Here is a 24,392-nt window from a genome sequence, read left to right on the forward strand (position 1 = left end):
AAAACACTCAAACACTTTTTTTTAATCATAAAACAAAATAACCTTAAAACTATTAGCTACAACATTATAGCATTATACAGTGTTTGCTTTCATAAAATAACTCTCTCTACTGCTTATACTCCACATAGTTACATAGTTTATATTTATGTTATCTTTACATTACAGTAATATATATATATATATATATATATATATATATATATATATATATATATATATATAATGAATGCTTGTGTAGGGTTTATAATACATACATGTTTTGTATGTTGTATGTTTGTGTGTGAAGTTTAGATATTGTAAGAACTATAACACCTCAGTGTCTGCACACCTGACTACTGTGTTTAATCAATTGATTCACAGATGTGGTATTTTGTAAAAACAGACAGCTGACTGCTGTAAGACAGTTTGATTCAGTGAGGACTGTTATCTGTCCGTCCCTCCTCTCCTCATGTTCAGTGTAGGAGGGGCTTTAGTAGACGACTGAACTTTCCTCAGCTCAGTCTAGCATCCACTGCAGCACACAGCTTCATCTCGGTCATTCTCAATCTCAACGCTGTCCTTTCTGTTGATTAGACAAATCCTCTTCTGTTCAGTGGGGATCGTTACCTTTAAAACACAATGCGAAGCGAGTTGATCGTCTGTCTTTGGATATTTCTCACTAAAGGTAGGTAATAAGTGTTTCTCCAGTTCTTGTGAGTGATATGTCTTCAGTTATCGCCTCACGTTCAGACTTTAAGTAAGTGTCTACATGATTGAGAAGTCATTGAATGAATTGCGAAAAACAAGCCACACGTTTTTTCCGCTTATTAGACTGAGTGTGAAGGCACGAGCCTGAGCTCTGGATGTCATGGATCCACTCTGGACCAACAGGCTTTAAGCAGAAGAACTGGTCTGACAGGTGCGCTGTGAATCAGCTGTACAGCAGCCATGCCGTTTAGTGATGCGCGGGTCGTCTCATAAACCGAGGGGCGCGCCGGTAACCCGGGTCGGGGCGGGTTAAGAAATTGGCACTTTATTGCGGGGCGGGTTGGGGCGGGTTCACTAAAAACTACATTTTTAAAAATCCATTTATGTTGCATGGAATTTAGTGGTGTACATTTTTATTCTTTCAAGAGATTCGTTTATTTTCAGTTCGTTCACCAAATTCGTTCACGGATTCCTTAAGTGATCATTTTTTTCTTCATATTACACAAATACGCCAGCAGGTGGCGAAAAAGAGTGTCTTATGTGTCTTAAGTCAACGAACGTATTTATACTTGTAACAAAAACTGATTTGGCTTTATTAAAGTGTGTGCATGATCGCATTAAATAGTTTAAATAAATTGTTCAGATAAACAAAGCACAAGGTTTAATCGGGGATTAAACGTGGAGTTATGTTCTGTATGCTAAATATGAAAACAAGCGTGCATCTATAACTGCTCTTTCTGCTGATTGCTGATCGAGATTTACATGCTTGTCTGACTGACTCGGTATAGCTACTCATTCATTTCATTCACGAACGAGCTATGTATCAGTTCATTCAACTCTTTCACCTACGAGAAGATCGTATTCGTTCACTACATTCAACAAATCACATGCTCCGTCACATCTCGAGTAACTCTTTGACAGGATGAAACACTTCAAAGTCAGAGCTGTTCACGAGCTGCGCGTGCACTGCTAATAACGCCGTGCTCGCGTGCTGCTGTGGAGGAGTAACTTCAGTGAACGAGAAATATGAGTCAGTGCATGGATTACCTGAACGGGAACGATTCGTTCAGCTTAAAGATTTGTTCACGAACGAACCATAGTGCAATTACAAACCATAACCATAGAAATAATAGCATATTTAAAGCAGAGGAAATCAGTACAGACCTGTTCAAATGTGGCAACACAATCATGTTCTTTCCCATCCTGCTTCGTAGGGAGCAGTGTGGCTTAACACTGTGCATCTTTTAATTGTGATGTTTGGCATTTCTAAAAGAAATGCATTGTACCTGAGACACCTGGCCTTTGACAAATGGGATATTTTCTGTTCCAACAGGATCACGGAGACAGTGTGTGGCATGAGCAAAGTCACATCAGAGTACCCCACAATTTCCATTTGAGCTAAAATAGCTTTTTCTGAAGATGCAGCAGCTCTCAGGCAATTTGGCATGAAAAATAGGCCACAGGTCTCCCCCATGATCCTGTAACAGAACAGAAGTCAGAAACCCATTCTCTCATCAACAGGTCTGGGAGTCCCAGTGTTGGTGATGTTCGTAGTAATAATATATTCTTAAATGCTTTCTCTGCTTCTTGAATCCAGGTCAGTTTGTCATGGAGCTTCAAGCCCTACCCATGAGCCAAAGCGCTCAGGGGCGATTCTTCATTAACATAATTTGGAATGAACGTTCGACAATACGAACACATGCCCAAAAATGACATTAGTTGCTTTTTCGTGATAGGCTTTAGAATCTTTTGAATTGTCTCTTTTAGTTTCTCAGATTAAGATTTGCCATTTTTTGTGATGACCTAAAAAATGTCACCTCCCTTTTTACAAACTTCAGTATTGACAAACTGGCTTAAGTTTAAAAAGTTTGACAGTATCTTGTTTGCATGTTTTATCTTTTTAACAGGGAAAATAGGTGAACGCAATTACCCCAGCTGCTTTTAATAAATCAAAAACTTGTGATATACCTTCAGTTGCCTCTCTCTTTAGAGGACATAGAGTTTTACAGCGTCTGTAATCAGACTTTGGAGTGACTTGAACTGGTTCACAATTTTTAACCAGCCCCATGTCAAATTTAGATAAAGCCCAAAGTGTTTTAGAGACTTCTTTGGGCACTGGGTGTGTCTCTACTTCCTCTGTTAAGAGAAAGGAGTGTGTTGTTGTCATTATGTCATCAATCACACAGACTGTGTGTACAGCTTTAGCAACAAATTAGGTGTGCGCACATTCAGATGCAGACAGTGTTGGATTGTATTCAACATTACCATCTACTGTCTTCACCCAATTCACATGAAAAATACACATTTGTACATATACAGTAAACCAATGTCTTCCCTATGGTCATTGTTCTTTTTGGACAATGAAACACGTGGAAGAGAATCAAACAACATCTAACAACATTTGCTGTTCATTTCTCAAATCATCAGAAACAGCACATCTATTTTACATCTCGATTAACCATTTCAGGTATGTTGTTTCTATGAAACAATTTTTGTTCAAAAATGTAATCTTTTCCCAATGATATATGTGCTGAGCAATGTGAATCAGAGAAAGACATAATTCAGGATTAGGTGAAACGGTCTTTTGCAACCTTGACAAGCTTTTCACATAATTCATCATCTTTCCGCTTACACTGGTAAATACACAACTGCGATTGTTGGATTGTGTCTAAAGATTGAATTTGGCACTGGGCCACTTCCCAGTTTCACATGAAATCTCTTTCTAACAAATTCTGAAGGCAGTTTTCTGACAGTAGTAAACAATGCTTAAAGTTCATGCCATTCTAATCCTCACATCTCAATGGTACAGTGAAGTTTTCTCTGACAGTGTAACCAGATGCAGTCGTAGACCAAACTGAATTTCCACTTAATTTTGGAATTGGATCTATTTCATCAATTCTATTTACTGAGTTGCCAGCCCTTTCAACTCCATTAACCCATAATCTAATCTGTGGCATTTGTTTATAAGCTAATTTATTCGGATGACTATATGTGCCTGTTCTTGTCGAGAGAAGATTTATATCATTTTCTAATCTTCCAATGTGATCATATATTAAAGCAAGCATTTTTCTTCATTGCTAAGAGCGGAAATATGAGCAAGCATACTTTCTTCATTGCAGTGAGCTTTAGAGAAACTGTGTGTGTTTCAGACTTATCTGTTTGTGCTGTGTGGCCTTGGTGGACTTTGCTCCCGACTCCGCCTTCTTCTACAGCTTCTGCTGTGAAAGTCTCTTTTGTCAGTCTGCCTCAGCTTTCTCTGGTCCAGCCGCTGTTTGGTTGATCAAATGTGCACAGTGACATTTTTATGTCCCCTCTGCACCAGTAAAAGCAAACATCTAGTTCAATCTGAGCCAGTCTTTGTCCTCTGCTCTTCTGCGTGATTTTGGTGGTGTTCACTCTGACTGGAAAGTCAGTCTTGATCCACTGACACAGTGTTTCCACTGCTTGACGATATGCTTCGTTGTCGGCGTGATTACAGTCTGCATTATTCCTTTGAGCATTCCCTGAAGGAAAATGTGGTTTTATCTTGTGCCAGTCTGTTTGCATGGTGGGGCTGATTTCTTGACAATGCGAGCAAATGCATTAATAGATCGGTCTTATTTGTACTGGGAAAGTAAGATTTCCCCTTCACAGCTGCTAGTTGGTCAAACCCAAGTGGGTATAACTGCAGACCAGAGATCTCCCTTCTCGTCAAACCAGTTCTGAAGACACAGTCCTAACATGAGTGAGTTCATGCAGCTGGCCCCAGATCTCTGGTTGTCATGGATACACAGACCAATGGAACCTGTCTGAAGGGTGTGGTGACATGTCATACAGCCACGTACGGTGACCCATACGAGTGCTGCACGATATTGGGAAAAATGTCATTGTGATTTAATTTTTCTGCGATATATATTGCGATATGAAATCTAATCTAATTTTTTCTTACAAACAAAAATGGGGTGAGCACACTTACATTCTCATTTTAAATGATTTAAACATCAGAGTATTATTTAAATTAGAGTAAATTATTTGTTTGTAACTTTAGGATATGGTTTGAATTGTTAACATATTAACTAACAGGATCTTACCACAATACTTTTGTTACTATATTTATTAATCTTTGTTCATCTTAGTTTATCTTTGTTTATCAGCTGTTCATTGTTTGGTAATGTTACTTCACAGTGCATTAACTATGTTAAAAAATACTGTACAACTTTTGATTTCAACAATGAAGGCTATAGCCTAAATGTTGAAATTAACAATGTTGTAGAAGTGCAGTTTAGTAATAGTAAATGTTAAATAATGTGGTTAAATAGTTTCATAAATAGAACATTATTGTAAAGTGTTACAGATTTGTTTTTTTACTCCAATTCAGACGTCTGGTGGGTTCAGTGTTGGACAGGTCAGTTGTTTAAACCATTCATTAAATTGAATCGATTCAAATGAATCATTAGTTCGCCAATCAGACGTGTACTGCACGCCTTGTGTAATTATCTCTGCAGTTTAGGATATCGCACAAGATTTGACAACACAAAAAACATTTCATCACTGGATAGGTTTTTTTTTGCTTAATTGCACTTTAATTGCAACTTTATTTGCTTAAGTGCTTAATTGATGGGGTGTGCCGGCGCGCGAGGCCATAAAGAGGGCTTGGTTGTGGCGCGTCGAGGGGAGAGAGCGGCTTTGCTTTGTGTTTGAATTGTTGCTTTGATTTGATCTTTGGTTATGTAAACTTTTGAGTTAACAAATAAATCTTTTGACATTTGTTTGCCGAACTTTCGTCAGGTGTGCATCTCTCACTCTTAGATCGAGAGTATTTATCTGAACTGGAGCTGAATTTAATTCTGATGGGATTCTTATTGTTTAATTATGTAATTAATGAATGGAGCAGCAGGAACATCTTCAGAGACCTTTTGATTTCTGTCTAGCACTGACTTAGCAAGTTGTGCTCAAGTAACTAACAAACTACATTTTTGTTCGGAGCAAGCAGTAGACGAGCGATTTAAAGATTTAAGTTAAGCTTCTTATGAAGGTATAAGTTAACCTTGTAGTGAATCTGACTAAGTTCAGACCGGAGAGTTTGTAAAAGTGAGATCCACGACCTCCGGGCGGTGTGAGACTCAAATGTGACAACGGGTCACTGATGAAGGAATAATTGAAAGTTTGGGATGTGCAGAATAATCAAATATGTCATATATATAAATTATTTAAAATAGCCATTTTTGTTTTATACATTTTTCGATGTATTTTATTAATTTCTTGTAATAGTTTGCTTGTTTTATTGTGATGTTTTTATTTAATTTTTGGTTATGCTCAACCAAGGCTGAACAAGATTTTGTTAAATTCTGGAATATGTTTATGTACCTTGTTTGCTTTGTAAAGATGATGCAATCTATAATAATATGAATAATAATAAGAAGAAACATTTCAGGTTAAATGGTTGAATATTCATATGGCACAGCTAAAATTTAAGTGACCTCTAGAAAAAAGGTCTTTTGTTTCAGTTGTTTGTAGGTGAATCCACTTTTTCTCTGTTCTTAAAGTTTCTCTGTAAGGTTTTCTTTACTGACTGAGAACCGCTTCAGATGTTTCAGAGAGACGTCTCAACAAATACTAATTCAGACCAGTTTTGGCCAGTGCATGAAAGGGAAATGACTCAAAGGTGTAAAATAATGTATAGTGACATAAATACCAATCATTTTGTCACTTGAGGTGTTGTAGTTTGTCGTTTTAACCTACAGTTCTGCTGCACAATGCACTTATGATAACATTGAATGCTTCCACATAATCACCTCCAGACATGGTCAAAAAATGTTGTGCTTCCCTCTAATTACACACCTGCCTTCTCTTACTCTTTATCTACTGTACCTATATACTCATTCAGGCCCAAACTCCACCCACTGGTAAAAAAGAGAATTACAATAGACCATAATGGCTCTTATATAATTATTTATTCATAATGAATGGCATGGCTGGTGCAGCTGACAGAAATACAGGACAATAACTGTTGAAATATAAAGACTACTTGAGGAAAATGTTTCTCAGGTCAGTCAGAGCTCATGGTACACACAGATGCAGACTGTTTCATTATGTGATGACTTTAAACCTGTCAAGAACAATACGATTACAATATCAAACTGTCCATCGACATAAACCACTCTTCTGTGTTAAAATACATGTATGAAAAGTGCTTACAGTTTTGAGTTTGCTAATGTAAAACATGTGAAACTGTGTATTTAATGCCAGCTTTTATTGATTGTGTTTTCAGGAGTGTTTGGTGTTGGCAGAGATGAAATGAAGACAGAAGAAGTGAAGACGGCGCTGGGACAGTCTGTAACTCTACACAGCGGTGTAGAGGAATATCATCAGATCATCTGGATGTTTGAGGACAGGAATATAGCTAACTGTAGGGGAAACACAGATGGGACTGGATCATGTGAGATCACTGATGAGAGACTCAGAGACAGACTGGAGACAGACAATCAGACCGGATCTCTCACCATCATCAACATCAGCACTGAACTCACTGGACTTTATAAACTACAGATCATCAACAGCTTCTCTAAAAAGACGTCATACAAGCAGTTCAGTGTTACTGTCTCTGGTGAGTAAATTATTGATATTGTTCATTTACAGCTCTTCTTCTGTCATTGTAGTATGACACTAAACACAGCGTCTCTTTGTCCATCACAGACAGTGATGTGATGTAACGAAGTAATAAATCTTTGTTTCACTAGCTACTTCAGTATTTTTGGGGAGTATCTGAGTTTTTATATTCCATCCTACTTTTACTTTTACTCCACTACATTTCTTAATTAAAATGTAAACTTTTACTCCGATACATTGAATGAATGATACACTGAATGAATCAAAGTTTGAATGAATCAGTTGAATCTCAGTGATTCACTCATTAACAGTCACTTGGTGTCACCATCTGGCTGTGTTCATTTCACATTTGGACTATTTTTTTTTTACATTTATTATATTAACATTTCTTATATTTATTAGCTTTTTTACCATTTTGCATTTACTTGAGATTTAAAAAATACTTTTTGGACTTAAGTACAATAAATATCACATACTTTAAGACTTTTACTCAAGTAATATTCTAAACGGTGATTTCAAGCTCTAGCTTAGTCATTTTCTGTAAGATATCTGCACTTTTACTTGAGTATGACTTTCATGTACTTCATACAGCACTGACTACAGAAGCAGATCAAACTGGACTGAACTGGGGTCTGATCCTGGGACTGGGTCTGATCCTGGGACTGGGACTGGTGCTGCTGGTGTTTGTTGGTGTTGTGATTTATCGTCGCTGTTGCAGAAATTCAGGACGAAATGGCAAGTATAACCTACTATTTTACAGCTAATAACATTGTGAAATTAAATTAAAACCCCTGAGCTGGACACATACCCTTCACTTGCTGTAGCAGAAAAATAATACAAATGAAAAGTAATAGATAACTTCATATTGTGTAAATATAAAATGATGATCAGATTATGATTAATATGACAGAGAAAGAGAAACACACTGGTGTATGTTTGAACTCTTGAAAGCAGAAGAAATTGAATATTTAGTTCTTTTCAATATCTCATCATTAAACCACACTCTGGTCTAAAACAAGGAGGTAAATGGGTGATTAATCTTCCTAGCGTTATTTGGGAAAGACTACACCTGTATTTGTTCTGATATTTCTTCTAATGGTGTGATTTCAGGAGTTGTTTAACAATATGTGGAGCGCCACCTTCGAGCTCACGCCAGAACACCTGAAGCAGCTTCTTCAGGACAGTAAAGTGTTGATGTGGAAATAAACTCTACTTGAAAGTAACCCGCATTAGTCACAGTGTATCTATGTACAATCTACTGTATATATGTACAATGTATATATGTACTATATGTATATGTGATGTATGCATAAATAAAAATCTGTCTAGGCACAATAATGTCTCTTTTCTATAAGCTCTTCCAGTTCGTTTCTGAACTCTAGTCTAGTGGACCAAGTGTCAATGACTTTCTTCTAAACAAGAGAGAAATGACTGACACAGTAACTATATTTTATTGTGAATTCAAATAATAATTCAATATTAATATTTATTGATAGAGTATAATCTGATAGATTTATGAAGGCATCATTGTGTATTATTTGCTGCCTGATGTCCCACAATCCTGTGCGTTTGATTCTGTGTCAGCTGAGCTAAAACAATGAAATGGTGTGTGAAAGTTGTGGTCTGTGGTCAGTGTAAAAACATCTTTTCATTTCACCCTAAATGTATTTGTTAGGTTTTGTGTGTCGTCTGGCTTTAGGTTGATTTTGACAGAAGATAATATCATTTTGACAGCAGATTAAATTAAACACAAACACTTATAAACACTTGTAAACACACACACACACACAAACATAGTTCAAGAGCAAATCAAACATGAATATACCTTTTCATTTTCAGTTATTGTCGCATCTTCTGAAATGTCTTGACAGAAACTTTGACATGGGACTTCAGGAAAGGCTCACACAGTCATTTTTTCATTAATAACATTAAGATACTGTCACATTAAAGATGTATTCAGAGAGGATAAAGGCAAAATATTCAGATCACAACAGAATTATATCATTCCGAAACCTCACAGAGATAAAGAGTTCACGCCTCAGCTCATTATGATCATAAACACTTGTCATATCTTAAAAGACTAGAAGACTGCCTTTGGATGTGAACAAATGTCTACCTTTGAATGCAGAACTTTTAGCTTGGCCTTTGTTCTCATTCATGCGTGTCTGAGACGCTGCTCAGTGTGTTATTATGATGACACACACACACACACACAAAAGAAAACACACTGTGTCCTAATCTGTGTCTGTAGTTTGTTTGCACTCTGTTCTGCATGTTTTCTGTTTGCTTTAAATATTAAGTGAATAAGTTTGCAGACCAGTGATTGCAATTTTAAGGAAAGCAAAAGCAGATCCTGCTGTCCTTTAATAACTTAAGCTGAGTCATGAAAACTGACAAAACTGTTTCTTCAATATAACTTCTCCATCATCAATCATCAATCATAGCACTCTTCATGAGATTCCCTTGTTTTCAAAGAGTCTTTCACCTTTGTTGTAAATTATGAATGACAGACTCCTCTTACTCTATAAAGTGTAAAGTGTCATTTCTAATCACACAGACACTGATGCTGTGTGTCATTACACTAAAAGAGTTTGTTCACTAAAGACTAAAATACAGAAGTACTGGTGTGTACCGGTCCTCCTCGAGCACATGCTAGAGAAGAACTAGTCATCATTCATTCATAATCTTACTTGTCTAACAGTAATACTCATTTCTGATTTATCAAGAGCATCATCTAGTGCTCTGTTATTTTACGACTAAAACCGCTACAACTGATAACAGATCGCTCGACTGAACTGATTGTACAGCAGTTAGATACAAACACTTACAGTAGCCTACACACACCTACACACACACAAACACACACACACAACACAACACATATGCAACACACACACACACACACACACAACACAACACAACACAACACACACACACGCACACACACACACACAACACAACACACACACACACACACACACACACAACACAACACAACACAACACACACACACACACACACACACACACCCAACACAACACAACACAACACAATACAACACACACACACACACACACACACACAACACAACACACACACACACACACACACACACACACACCCAACACAACACAACACAACACAATACAACACACACACACACACACACACACACACACACAACAAAACACACATGCAACACACAGACACACAACACAACACAACACACACAACACACAACACCCACCTGGGCTGCTCTGGTCCATCCTGTCCAACTGCATCATGAAGTGCATCTTGAAATGTGATAACGTGTTTATTTATAGGGACCAGTTTGGCATCAAGGTGCAGTAAGCCTCAAAGACTTATGGCAGAACACATGTGATATTTCTCCCGGGACGTGCAAAATTGCCCTTTGGCCAAATATATTACATCCCCGTCGTCTGTTTTTTGCTAAAGTTGAATCCAGCCTCATCAATATAAATCCTGCAGCTCCATCCATGTCCAAGATTCTCTGTAACAAAAATTACATTTTGTGGATGGCTTTACTCAAAGCACAGACTCACACTACTACATACACAGAACCGACCCACCCCACCACACAGGTACCTGTGTAGCTTTCTGGATGTATCTCTGTGGTACTAATACAGTGGTACATATTCATCTGTTACTGGACTGCACCCATTCTTTATTGTAAATGTAAACGACTGAAACACTTACCTGTACATATGTCAAAGTTCTTTGACCCTGACACTATTCCTCTCAAATGGGACCCTGTACAATTGCTTCCTGGTCATGTTGTGCTTTACCAAGATGTGTCTGATAGTTGTAATGCTTACTCAATGTATGTTGTTGAATACTTGTCTATCTGCAAGTATTTGTTGCTGTAGCTGGTGGAGACTGATTGCATAGTTTGCTCTGACTAGGTTCACTATGGCAAGTTCCTGCTGTTGGGTGAACAGGTGTTGGCATCCACCCCCAGTAGGTCTTCTAGCCATTTGTAAAAAAAAAATGCAACCACAAATTCACTCACTATTATGAATCTACATCCCCTCCAGAAGTCTGAGATCTGCTAGTGAGCGACGCGTCGTGGTACCATCACAGAGAGACTTAAAATCACTTTCCAGAACATTCTCGTTCACCATTCCTGGCTGGTGGAATGATCTTCACACCTCTATCTGAGTGTTGAATCCCTGACAGCTGAAAACTCATCTCTTTCTAAATTACTTGACTTCATCATAAAAAAAATGCCTCTCTTTATTTATTCCTTCTCTTTCTAGCTTGCATTTATTTGAACAATGTCTAAAACTTGGTATTACAAGCACTTCCTTCGTGTTGTTTCAGGACTGTCTGATGTGGAATTACAAAATAAGAGCCTCCTAATCTCAAAAATATGCTGCTGCATCTCAACTTTAATTAATCGAATGGTTTGTTTTCCCCCACGGCATAAACGGTTATGACTTTTTTGTGGGCATTCCCACCAATGCCAAACAAGTCAATTACATTTTATTTTTTATAGGGCAAGCAGAGAAAGCCCTGGCTCTCCACCAAAATTGATGTGAAGGATTGGCATATCATATGCACGCAAAATTGGCATTTGGCGTATGCATTACACTCAACTAGAAAGTGTAAAGTCGTGTTATTTATACGCAGATTGATGAGAACGGGTTGGTTAACCCTATGTAGTGCTAGCCTAGAGAGGAGTTTGACTAGCAAGGGTTGCTGCTTCAGGTGTTATAACTGTGCTGTTTTGTGATTTCATCACAGGTTTAGCCCTTAACCACAGCACTGGTCTACAACCAGCTGTTCAGACAGAGTTATTTCAGCCATCTCTGACAGATATTTCACTGCACTTAGCGACTAATCAGTCTTAATGCTTGACACAAAAGTGTCGCACTTTATCAGATCTATGCCAGTGTAATATGATCCAACACTTAAACTGCTCTGTTTACTGCAAACATTTCAACTGTATCAAATCCTGTTGATGAATGTCACAGAGCTGCATGGAGGAGTGTCACTCTCAGACATGAATATACAGACAGCCTCTTTAATGTCATAGACAATAAAAGAAATGGACACAGCGACCCCATTGGATTCAACGGAGACAAGTGAAGTCAATTAGAAGCAAGCACTTCCTGGGGGTCAGGCGTACTGCACAGACTCAAACTGAGCTTGATGACGTAGATGTCACATGAGCAACTTGTACGTCTTCTAATCACTGTGCCAAGAGAAATCTGAATCACCCACCGAATCTTCCAGAGAAGGCGAGCGTGAACAAGAGCAAATTTTGGGAAGTATTCTGATTAATGATCTCCCTTGACTTTATGGCTCCACATCCCCCCGATAGCCTCATAGACAGTAAAAGATTGTCTGCGAGCTCCTCCTCCTGTCCATACGGTAATTTCTCTACTGTGCGACAGAGAGTCGCTGGTTATGACGCAATCGTTAGTCTATTTTTTTAAAAACTGCTTCTACGGGACCATAACGTAAGATACAAGGTAATGGAGCCTTTTATACATTTTCGTGTTTCTTTAGAAATAATTAATGGACAAATGGAGTCTTTAAATGCCTCAGATGTAAAGTTATTCGCTGTCAAAGTGACGCCAAAATGAATGGGAGTCAATGGGATGCTAACAGCAGGTGGGAGTCCGCTAGCCAATGGCGGCGCCCAGGGGTGATTCAAAAAAATATGAAACCCTGCCCCCCTGCTTAATGTCAACAGTAAAGGGATAGTTCACTCTCAAATTAAATTTTGGTATGTTTTAGCTTACCTCAAGGACATCCAAGATGTAGGTTTCTCTGATTCCTCAGTATTTCCCATTTTGATATTTTTAGGTCCAACCGTTCTTGTCTGTGACTCACATAATGGATGTCTATGGTCACCACCTCAAAGAGCATGCACAGAGGAGTCAAAATTAAACAATTCCCCATCGTAAGTACACATTGATGACCTAAGACACGAAACGAGCGGTTTGTGTAAGAAAACGAACAGTATTTATATTGTTTTTACCTCTTGTACACAACCGCGTCCAACTGATCTGAGTGCGCTAGTGCTTCCCGATGTGACGTGCGCGCGCGCGCTCTGGCTTAGTCTGCGCAAGCGCGGAAAGCGCCGGAAGCGATCTCTCGCGCGTGTACATCACTCATTGTTTACACTTACTGCCTATGGTTTACACAGATTTCGGAAGTATTACCTTTCACTGTGAAGATCTAAACATATTTAGACGTACAGGAAATTGCAATGGAAAACGATTTCAATATATCCATAGACAACGTTGAATTTTTTTCACAACCATATTTATTTGAAACAGAATACACAGACCAAGTACTCAGGAGCGATCCGCTGCAGCAGCACGTCTTCAAGCCTCAGAGACAGAGATCTCTTCAAAATTGGTGGTGTTTTAGTAGCAAGTGTTGTGAGATGCCAACAGAAGTGGAGAGCATATGTTGTCACGAATGGAACAACTACAAGACGACGACGAGGACATTGACAGTATCACATCACACGCCTGCCTGACTTAAGATCCTGAGTTTTCTCCACTGTTGAGACCCAGCGTTTTGCACGTTGTGTTTAGTTTGCCACGTATAAACTGGAGGCGACGTCCAATGCCAGAGGGACCCAATGGCACACTGTCAATAGAGTGAGTAATGTGTTGTATTTTATTATAAACGCAACGATTATAGGGTGCATTTTAAACAAATTTATTTATTACAATTACTGCATTATATTTCAGACAGTGCAGATTGGTGGCGTAGCGTGTGGTAAACAATGAGTGATGTGCATGCGCGAGACATCACATCCGGGGCTTTCCGCGCTTGCGCAGACTAAGCCAGAGCGAGCGCGCACGCACGTCACATCAGGAAGCACTCGCGGACTCAGATCAGTTGGACGTGGTTGTGTACAAGAGGTAAAAACGATATAAATACTGTTCGTTTTCTTACACAAACCGCTCGTTTCGTGTCTTAGGTCATCAATGTGTACTTATGATGGGGAATTGTTTAATTTTGACTCCTCTGTGCATGCTATTTGAGGTGGTGACCATAGACATCCATTATGTGAGTCACAGACAAGAACGGTTTGACCTAAAAATATCAAAATGGGAAATACTGAGCAAACAAAGAAACCTACATCTTGGATGTCCTTGAGGTAAGCTAAAACATCAAAATTTAATTTGAGAGTGAACTATCCCTTTAAAGCAAACTTGGATCCTGTGGTGATATGGTTAACTACTGCCCCTTAGTGAAGGAAAGAGGGACTTGAACAATAAAGAGGCATATCATTATGTTTGTCTCACCTGGCCTATTTAAACACAAAACTTTACAAATAACCATCCTATCACAACAGATCCTATATTTAATTTCTTATTGCATGATTCACACGGCCCATCAGGTTATTGAAGGATCAGTGTTTACCGTAGCTTAAAGATACATGCATCATTAAAAAAAAAATCGCTTTGTGTTTGTCCTCTAATTACCATCACCAACATGATATATGACAAAATGATATCATCTTTATTCATTTACCCAAAAATGTGTTCTTTTATTTGTTTATCTCAATCAGGTTTTCATTCCATAATTTTAGCTAATTCTCATAATTCTCTTATCTAGTGCTCTACCTCCCCCTGGTGTTCATTATTTGTAATAACTTCTATGTAAAAACAAGCATGTTACTTTCCATTATAAAAGGCATTAATTTGCAGTACTGTTTCTAGGCACAGACAAGCTAGGCGGTCACCTAAAACGGCAATCAGAGCATGAACTGGTGCTACATTTTATCAGGGATGTGATAAAGAGTGCCCCAGCCACCCTGAAATATGATTGATGCCTCCACTGGATCCCCAACATTATCAGACTACAGTTCTGTCAATCTGACGATGCCTGTATGCCACTGGATCAGAGCGCTGTCAAATACTGCCTCTGATTGTTGCGTGCAAAGTTCAACAAAGCGCTAGTTCAACAGATTCTGTCAGTGCTTTGGCAAGGTAAGTCTTTTTTTCCCACATGCAATAAAGCTCAAAGGCCAATGTAAAATATTGGTACAGTAAAAGTGCACAAAATAAGTATTTTTAGGCAGTATTTGTGGCAGTCGATAAATCATGTTGTGAAATTGTCCAAAAGGTAGAGGTGATCCGATCAGGATTTTTTAAGCCGTTGGCTGATCACAGAAAGCAGTATCTGCCGATCCAGTCACCGATAATGATCTTTTTAAAGCCTTCTTTTTATCACCTAGAGTTCAAATCTAAATATTGTTAATTCAAATGCGTTTTTTTAGATAGTACAGTAATACAATCATTCATCAATTAATGTATGCTTTTTAATTTAGCATTTACTTTTAGATTCATATAGTAAGTGGTTAAAGCAAAACATAAACAACTTTTCATTCAAACTTTCCATTGACAGAAACAGTCAGCTCTACTGCCTTTACTTTTGCATTTAAATCTTTATTACAAGCAATCCTGCAGTTCATAAAGAACTGTAATTAAGAATTTTAAAAGTGCTCTTTTCCTTTAAACCTGGCCAAAAAACTTCTCAGGTTACGTCCTCTAGGGGGCGCTATAGGGAACACTTTGTGGTGACACGTGTCTGAAGCATAAACTGAAAAAACACCAACTTGTTGGCTGGCGACAGCCTCTGACGTCACTACCGGCGAGACTATAAAAAGGCACCGGGAACACACGTCATTCACTTCTTCATCTGAAACTTGCGTTCCAAGCATGGGAGGATGCAGTGTTTCGTTCCCTACTCAGGGAACCATGGTTACATTCATAATCTGAGACGGTCCCTTTCAAGGGAACTTCGAACTGTGTTCTCTAGGGGGCGCTATGGGGAACAGTATACCCACGGCGCCATGCTGAGGGGAGTGCAGGCCAGAATCATGGCAAACACTAAGTACCAACTCACCAACTCAGAACTCCGAGCTCAGAGTAGCACACTCATAGGCAACACTTCTTGGAAAAGGGGAGCGCTGCTAAATTACCATGAGAATCGTCCAAATAGCCCCTCATGTTGAGGGAAGCAATGCTTGAAGTGTATAAACAAATACACACTGGCTGAATGGGGCCCAAGGAACCAAGGTCTAATCATCTCAAGAAAGGGAACGAAGCAGAGCGCAGAACCTGTATTATTTTTTATAAATGATGACAGGACTCCTCTCTGAACTTCTTCTGAACATGCGGTCTCTTGTTTTTATTCTTTTTTCTTCTGCTGCTACATTGCATTACCTCCTATTCACCCACCGCCCCCTAGTGCCTATATGCAAGAACTACGTAACCCATCAGAATTACAAATCTATATTCAACAACTTGAATATTACATCCCCTTTCTTTTAAAATTTGACCTACTATGTAAATGAACAAAATATTGCAGCTATGCAACTCCTTAAGGTATAACATACCAATGCAACAGTGTACAGAATGACAAAAACATAACATACTTATATCACTGGTAGTGACATATATATATATATATATATATATATATATATATATATATATATATATATATATGTCGGGTCTCGGGGCTAATCACCTGTCTTTTTGGTGTGGTGTGTGTGTGTGTGTGTGTGTGTGTGTGTGTGTGTGTGTGTGTGTTGGGATGGTTTGACAGCTCACCACGTCTGCCTGTTTGTGTTTTCCCCGCCTCCCTTGTTCCCCGTTGTTAACCGTAATTGCTCGCCACCTGTTCTCTATGTCCTTCTAATTTTTCCCCCTTTATTATTCCCTGTGTTTCTCTGTCTATTGTCAGACTGTTGTTATTCGTTCCAATAGCTCCGATCATCTAGCAGTTCTTTGTACTCACCCTGTCGTGTCTTGTCCTCAGGCTCCAGTGTGTTTGGCTTATTTCTCTGCTCTAGTTCTTACAAGCCCATAGCTCCTAGTAGCTTCAGCTGTTCGTCCTGTCACTGCGAGGGAAGCCTGAGTAACGTGACTCATCTGCTATTCATCCTGTCACTGCGAGTGAATCCTGTGAAACGTGACTCATCTGCTGTTCATCCTGTCACTGCGAGTGAATCCTGTGAAACGTGACTCATCTGCTGTTCATCCTGTCACTGCGAGTGAATCCTGTGAAACGTGACTCATCTGCTATTCATCCTGTCACTGCGAGTGAAACCTGTGAAACGTGACTCATCTGCTATTCATCCTGTCACTGCGAGTGAAACCTATGTAACGTGACTCATCTGCTGTTCATCCTGTCACTGCAAGTGAGACCTATGTAACGTGACTCATCTGCTGTTCATCCTGTCACTGCGAGTGAAACCTGTGGAACGTGACTCTTTCTTCTCTGTCTCCGCTTTGTGAATAAAGCCTTGAGTTTACCCGCACCTGAATCCAGCCTGATTTCTCCTGACAACATATATATATATATATATATATATATATATATATATATATATATATATATTTTTTTTTTTTATAGGGCAGCGATCCGTCTACACCCTTTACAATTATAGATCAAGGACGACTCTTGGTTTCACTTCATGTCCTGATCTGGTGACATAATGTGGAGCAACAGAATCAGTGTTATTCTTGTATGTCTGCTCTGGTTGCTCCGTGGGTACTGTGTGCAGAGCGCTTGAACAGATTTCAGGCTCGGCAGTAATAGGCTGTGCCTTATCTTGCAAAAGGTGACGACGATTCCTGCGGAAGACTTGGCCTCCTGCAGTATGTACATGGTAAGACCTGAAGGTGTCAGCAGGTTGAATGACTACAGCAGGATTCCATCTGCCCGATTCCTGAATTCGGATATTCGGTCTCCAGCCCGTAGGTGTGAGTGGTTTTGCAGACCTATTGTAGTACTTTTCCTGATATTGTTGCTTTTGTTCGCGCCTTGCATGAAAATCATTTCCACGGACAGTCTCGGGTTTCAGCTTTTGGCTATTAGTTGGTAAAATTGAACGCAATCTTCTGCTCATCAGTAGTTGGGCAGGTGATTTGAAACCATCCACTGGGGTGTTCCTGTACTCGAACAGACTGATGTATGGGTCTTTCTTGTCTGCTTTTGCTTTATCCATTAGTGATTTGGCAATTTGTACTGCTGGTGACGTGCTCAAAGTCCAAAGTATGAGCAAAGGTTTCAAAGTCTTTTGAGCTGAGTTTAGGCCCATTGTCTGAAATAACCTTTTCAGGGATCCCATGTGCTGCAAATATTTTTTTCAGTTTCAGGATCACTGCAGCAGCTGTGGTGCTCTTGAGCTTCTCCAAATCAAAGTAAGGGCTATAGTAATCTACCACAACTATATAGTCATCACTATTCCAAGTGAATAAATCAGTACCGACAGTTTGCCATGGCTGGCTTGGTATTGGATGAGAAATGAGTGGCTCTTTTGCATTTGACATACGACGCTCAAGGCAGATGGAGCACCTTTCAATCATGCTGGCAATCTGTTTGGACTTGCCGGGCCAAAAGAGAATATCTCTAGCGTGTTGTTTGTATTTCTCGATTCCCATGTGGCATGCATGAATGCGTTTAAGCATCTCTTCTCTCAGCTGCCTGGGAATTATGATCTTTTCTCCCTTGAAGACCATACCGCCCATCTCTGATAACTCATCTCTATGATTCCAGTATTCTAGGATGGCTATTGGGCATCTCTTTCTTTCGGCAGTCCATCCTTCTTTGATCACTCTCTTCAGTGTGGACATTTGGACATCCCTGTCTGTTTACATTCAAATTTTGCTAAGCTTTTCATCACTGACAGGGAGAGCACTAAGAACAGTATGTACTTGAACGTCCATCTCCTCAGTAAGGCTGTGATCAGTGCAAGGCATTGATCTTCTTGAAAGTGTGTCAGCCACTGGGATATTTTTTTCCAGGAATGTGTACAATAGAGAAACTGTACTTTTGTAACTGCCAGACCATCCTTGCAGTCTTGGTGGTGCTGCAGCTAGTGGCTTTCTGATGATTGCTTCCAGGGGTTTATGATCGGATTCCACTGTTATGTGACGTCCATAAACATATTGATGAAATCTCTTGCAGCCCCAGAGGATTGCCAGGAGCTCTTTCTCGATCTGAGCGTAGCTTATTTCTGTGTCTGTGAGTGACTTTGAGGCATATGCAAGTGGTTTACCTTCCTGCAGCAACACTGCACCTAATCCATACTTGGAGGCATCCACCTGCAGTGTTAGGTCTTTGCTTGTATCGAAGAATGCCAACACAGGTCCTGGCTCCCTGGTAATGATGTCTATCATCTTTTGGAAAGCTGCGTCATGTTGTTTGTCCCATACAAACTCATTGTCATGCCGCAGTTGCTGTCTCAGAGGTACATTTACATCGGAGAGACTTGGTGCAAATTTTGAAAGGCAATTGACCATACCAAGAATTGTTTCAAGCTCAGCACGATTCTTAGGTGACATATCTTTTATGGCCTCCACCTTGTGAGGGTCTGGTTTGATTCCATCTTTGGAAAGACAGTGGCCGAAGTAGCTGACTTCCAGAACGCAAACCGTTCTTTTCTCAGGATTAAGGCGCACTCCTTTTTCTCGAGACCTTTCCAGCATTCTCCTGAGATTATGGTCGTGTTTTTCCTTTGTCTTTCCGTAGACCAAGATATCATCCACAATGGTCACAACTCCAGGTAGACCTTCATAAATCTCATCCATTTTCTGCTGGAAAATATCTTGGGCTGAAACGATCCCAAAGGGTAGGCGGCGAAATCGGTATCTACCCAAGATTGTATTGAAGGTGGTCAATTTCGATGCTTTTTCAGAAAGCTTGATTGCCCAGTAGCCAGATCTAGCATCCATCACGCTGAAGTACTGGGCTCCAGCTAACATTGGTGTGATGTCATCTAATGTAGGCAGAGGATAGTGTGGACGCTTTATCGCCTTATTAAGATCCCGTGGGTCCAGACATACTCTCAGTTTACCAGTTCTGGGCTTCTTGACGACGCAAAGGGCATTTACCCAATCTGTTGGCTCTGTCTCTTTCACATTTACACCTTGCTCCTCCCTGGAGTCCAACTCTTCTTTCAGCCGGTCTCGCAGAGCGAAAGGGACTCTCCTTGGTGGGTGGATGTGGCTGTTGGGTCCAGCTGAATGTTGCATTCTCCAGGAAACAGACCAATGCCTGTAAACACATCAGCAAATTCATCTATAATCGACTCTGAAACTTTCGCTGGGATGGATACAGACAGCACTAGCTTAATCATGTCCAAGTCTAAGCATGCTTTTAATCCAAGCACAGGTGGTGACTGAGTGTCCACAATAAAGAAGTCCAGTGGCATGGCATTCTCTTTATATTTGCAGTGCAGTTGGCATGTGCCTTTAACTGAAAGTGGTTGTCCACCATATCCTGTGAGCTTTTGGTAGGTATGCTGCATCTTGGTTGCAATCTTTTTGAAGACTCTCTCGGGTATTACATTAACCTGAGCACCCATGTCCAGTTTAAATTTCAATGGTGAGCCATATTCTTTTATTTAAACGTCAGCAAAAGCTTGCTCTGATGAAGTAATTGTATTTGTGACAGAATCAATAAAGAATTCACTACTCACATCTGGGTATCCGTCTTCAGGTTTGTTGTCACTTACAATGTGCACAGATTTAGACTTTGACTTGCAAACCTTTGCGGAATGATTCCACTTTCCACATTTAGCACACTGCTTTTCTGAAAGCTCTGACGCATTTTTGCTTGCTTTCCTATTGTGTGCACTTGTTGCTCCTGATTTACATTTGTGCTGCCGATGGCCATACTTCTCATCTGAGCCTGCGCAACCTCATGCGATCTGGCAATGTCGATCGCTCTTTGTAATGTCAATTCAGCACCCTGATTGAGCAGTTTTTCTCTAACGTGTGGGGAATAAATCTTGAAAACGACACGGTCTCTCACCATCTCCTCTGGATTGGTGTAGCCACAGTCTTTAACGAGCAGTCTGAGCTCGGTTATGAACTGATCGAATGTTTCCGTGGCACACTGTGTTTTTTCGTTGAACTTGTATCTTGCAAAAATTGGGTTTGCCTTTGGTATTACGTAAGCTTAAAATTTGTCATAATAAGTTTTCAGCAACTTAGCTTCATCATCCGTGAGAGTCCATGTGTTATAAATATCCCGTCCTTTCTCCCCAACCCATAGAAGCAGGTAGCTGCACTTCTCCGTCTCCTCTTTGCGGCAAAACGGTCCTGAAAACATCAACTCAACGTGCTGCTTAAACTTTCTCCATGCATCGGGAAGGTGATGTGATTCCCAAGACCTTTGCGGTGCAGGCACTCCGGCAGCATCTGGAACCTTGCTGTTTTTTTTTTGTTTTTTTTTTTTTTACTCTGACACCATGTATAATTTTTTATAAATTATGACAGGACTCCTCTCAGAACTCCTCCACATGTCTATTGTTTTTATTCTTTTTTCTTCTGCTGCATACATTGCATCACCTCCTATTCACCCACTGCCCCCTAGTGCCTATATGCAAGAACTACGTAACCCATCAGAATTACAAATCTATATACTGTACAACAACTTGAATATTACAGAACCCTCACCGTACAGGATTTCAGAAAGTGCGCAGAGTCTTGCGTGCACACTTACCACCATGTGGTTTTTAGAAAGTACACAAAGCTTAGCGTGTGTACCTAAAGGTTCCTAAGCATCGCAGAGGCGCTGAACTGCACAGGAGAGGCATGCTCAATTTTACAAACCTCGGGCGAGGGGAGCATCACCTGAGGCAGCATATACAAGAAGACTTCTGTAACTGCCACCTCCATTTCCGGCTAGATGCAACAGCACCACTAAGCGGCCAGGAGACCCCTCAGGATGACCTGGCCGGACATCCATGAAATTCCCTGCAGTGCTGTGCCAGGCCTGATGATCAAGGAGGCTCCCTCAGAAACCTGTGATCTCAGCCGCCTAATACCGGAACATGAAGCCGGATGGCTGGTGCTGGCGAGTGTTTAGTAAACACTGTAACTGAACACTGCAAAGGAAACTCACAGAGTTTATTAGTAGACACATAAGCACCAGTGTTCGAATTGTGTCAAAGCTCTTGCCCCCCCCCCCCACCCAAAAAAAATAAAAATAATAATAATTATAATAATAATTGTATTTATTTATTTCATATAATGATATAATTTCATGTACTTGTGAATTTCATTTACTTTGTGTGTTTCAGAACATGTTTTTTGCAGCTCTGCTTTTCCTTTATGTAAAATTAAATAAAAATCTATATACTTTGAACAGTTCACATGAAGGCATTTTATTTAATTAACAAAAAAATTATCTTGACTGTAGTTACATAACCCTTTCATATTTTCTAGCGGATGTTATCATAGTTGGGTACACTTCTATAGTGGTGAATGAGAGACTACATTAAATATAAGTTTTGTCACAATACTGTTTCTACAAGAGGGAAAAAATAGAAAGAATACGATTACGATGCTGATAACCATTAATCAATTTCGATCTCTTGATTCACAATCAGTTCACATGAATAGGCTTACTTTTCTTGCATTAATTAATATTCACTTGTGTGTGCTTATTCGAGTATCTTTAAAAAAATTATAATTTAAAAATCTAGTGTTTGATCATGTCTAAATATTTATCAAATGCAAAACCTAAAAATAAGTAAGCAGTTATGACAATACTGCAATAATCTTTTGAGCAACTAGACTAGATACATGTATATTTATTAGAGTGGGTAAACATTGGCATTGCAAATGGAATTTTTATTTTTCTGGTCACAAAATGACTTTAATTTGCCTCTTTGCATTGAATTTAAAACCTTTTCTCCATTTAACCTTAAATACTAGGCTACACTAATTGTATTATGCTATACATAATAAAGGAAAATAGGATACAATTCATAACAAAAATGGTTCATCTGCATGTTGGTCCTCAGCGTAATAATCAATGCATGTTTGTCTCACGCACAATTTTTGAGAGTTAGCAACCCTGCTTTGTCATCGTTGACACAAAAAAGCCTTCACCTGATGAACAGTTTCATCAGTAATAATGTCCTTAATTAAATTAACACTGTTTTTGAGCAATTAAGGTTACTAGATTTAAAATGATTTGTTTAATTCAGAATGGGTGAAATGCTAGCTTTTTTTTCTCAGAATTATGTTAGATGGCTAATTTACTACTAACAATCCGATAGTGAGCTAGCATCATAAGATAAAAAACAACAACTATTGACAGATCAAGATTATAATAAAAGTGACTGTCAGATTGTAAGATAAACACTTATTCAGTAGCAGTAAATTAGGTGTACCAAACAATCATAAAACAAAGAAATATTATCTTACCGTCATCGTGAGGTAAAATAATGAGGAAGGATCACTCTGTCAGCCAATCACACAGCGACGAGGTGATTGAGCGTATTTTAAGACGCACATCTAATTTGAAGTAGCTTTCTATGGGAGCGGCAGTGCAATACTTTGATAAAAAATAGATAAGGCTATGTCAAATATTGTTTCTATTTTAGTTTTAATGAAAAACCAGGGGACCCAGCAGCAATTTAATACACATAAGTATATACAGAGAGGGTTACATTTAGTCACCCACCCTCCTGCGCTGGAGCCCCGGTCAAGGGGTGCCTCATTTTAGTCCGGACCATCAGTAAGGTGGTTGCTATGAACATAAGCATGCTATGGTCCAGCATAGGAGACTGTTATGCAAGAGGTTTCCACCTAACCTCGATCAGGTGGAGAGCTGGTGATTACAGGGGAATTAGAAAGGGGAGGATAAAAGCAGAAGTTAAAGATCCCTAAAGGGAACGAATAGATACCTCGGTATTGCTCTGATTTGGATGAGAATGCTGCCTCGTCTGGATCACATCCTTTAGGTTCTGCTTACCTCCTCGTGACCCAAGATTCCTCTTACCCCTGCCCACAGGTGGGGGAGGAGCGCGAGTCACGACACTAGCCTTCTGTGCCCGTCTTTGATCCTCAGATTGAGACAGGCCAGGACCGCTATGTTGTTCGGGCTCAGACCTGGACCTTTGTGGAACAAAGGATCTGAACGCAGCAGAGCACGCCTTCGTCTCCCTGAACTTCTCGATCACAGTCTCAATGGAAATTCAGAAAAGTTCAGAAGGCGAAACCTGAGCATCGAGAAGAAAGCATTTTCTTTCTTCCTGATGTCTGCCAGATTCATCCACAGATGTCTCTCAGCTTCTTCACCATCCTCAAATATCTCCT

At 39.7% G+C, this 24,392-nt stretch overlaps 1 protein-coding gene across 1 annotated transcript in view; it reads left to right on the top strand.

The window, feature by feature from the left end:
• Positions 1 to 523: 523 nt before the first annotated feature.
• The window catches only part of LOC132160236 (uncharacterized), a 193,432-nt gene continuing 169,563 nt past the window's right edge, over positions 524 to 24,392 (top strand). Inside the window, exons 1-2 of the mRNA XM_059569971.1 lie at positions 524 to 664; positions 6,938 to 7,273. Coding sequence (XP_059425954.1) covers positions 619 to 664; positions 6,938 to 7,273 — 382 coding nt within the window. The 5' untranslated portion in view covers positions 524 to 618. The remainder of the gene's footprint in view (positions 665 to 6,937; positions 7,274 to 24,392) is intronic.

Source organism: Carassius carassius, chromosome 16 (assembly GCF_963082965.1).
Source record: "Carassius carassius chromosome 16, fCarCar2.1, whole genome shotgun sequence".
NCBI classification, from domain to species: domain Eukaryota; kingdom Metazoa; phylum Chordata; class Actinopteri; order Cypriniformes; family Cyprinidae; genus Carassius; species Carassius carassius.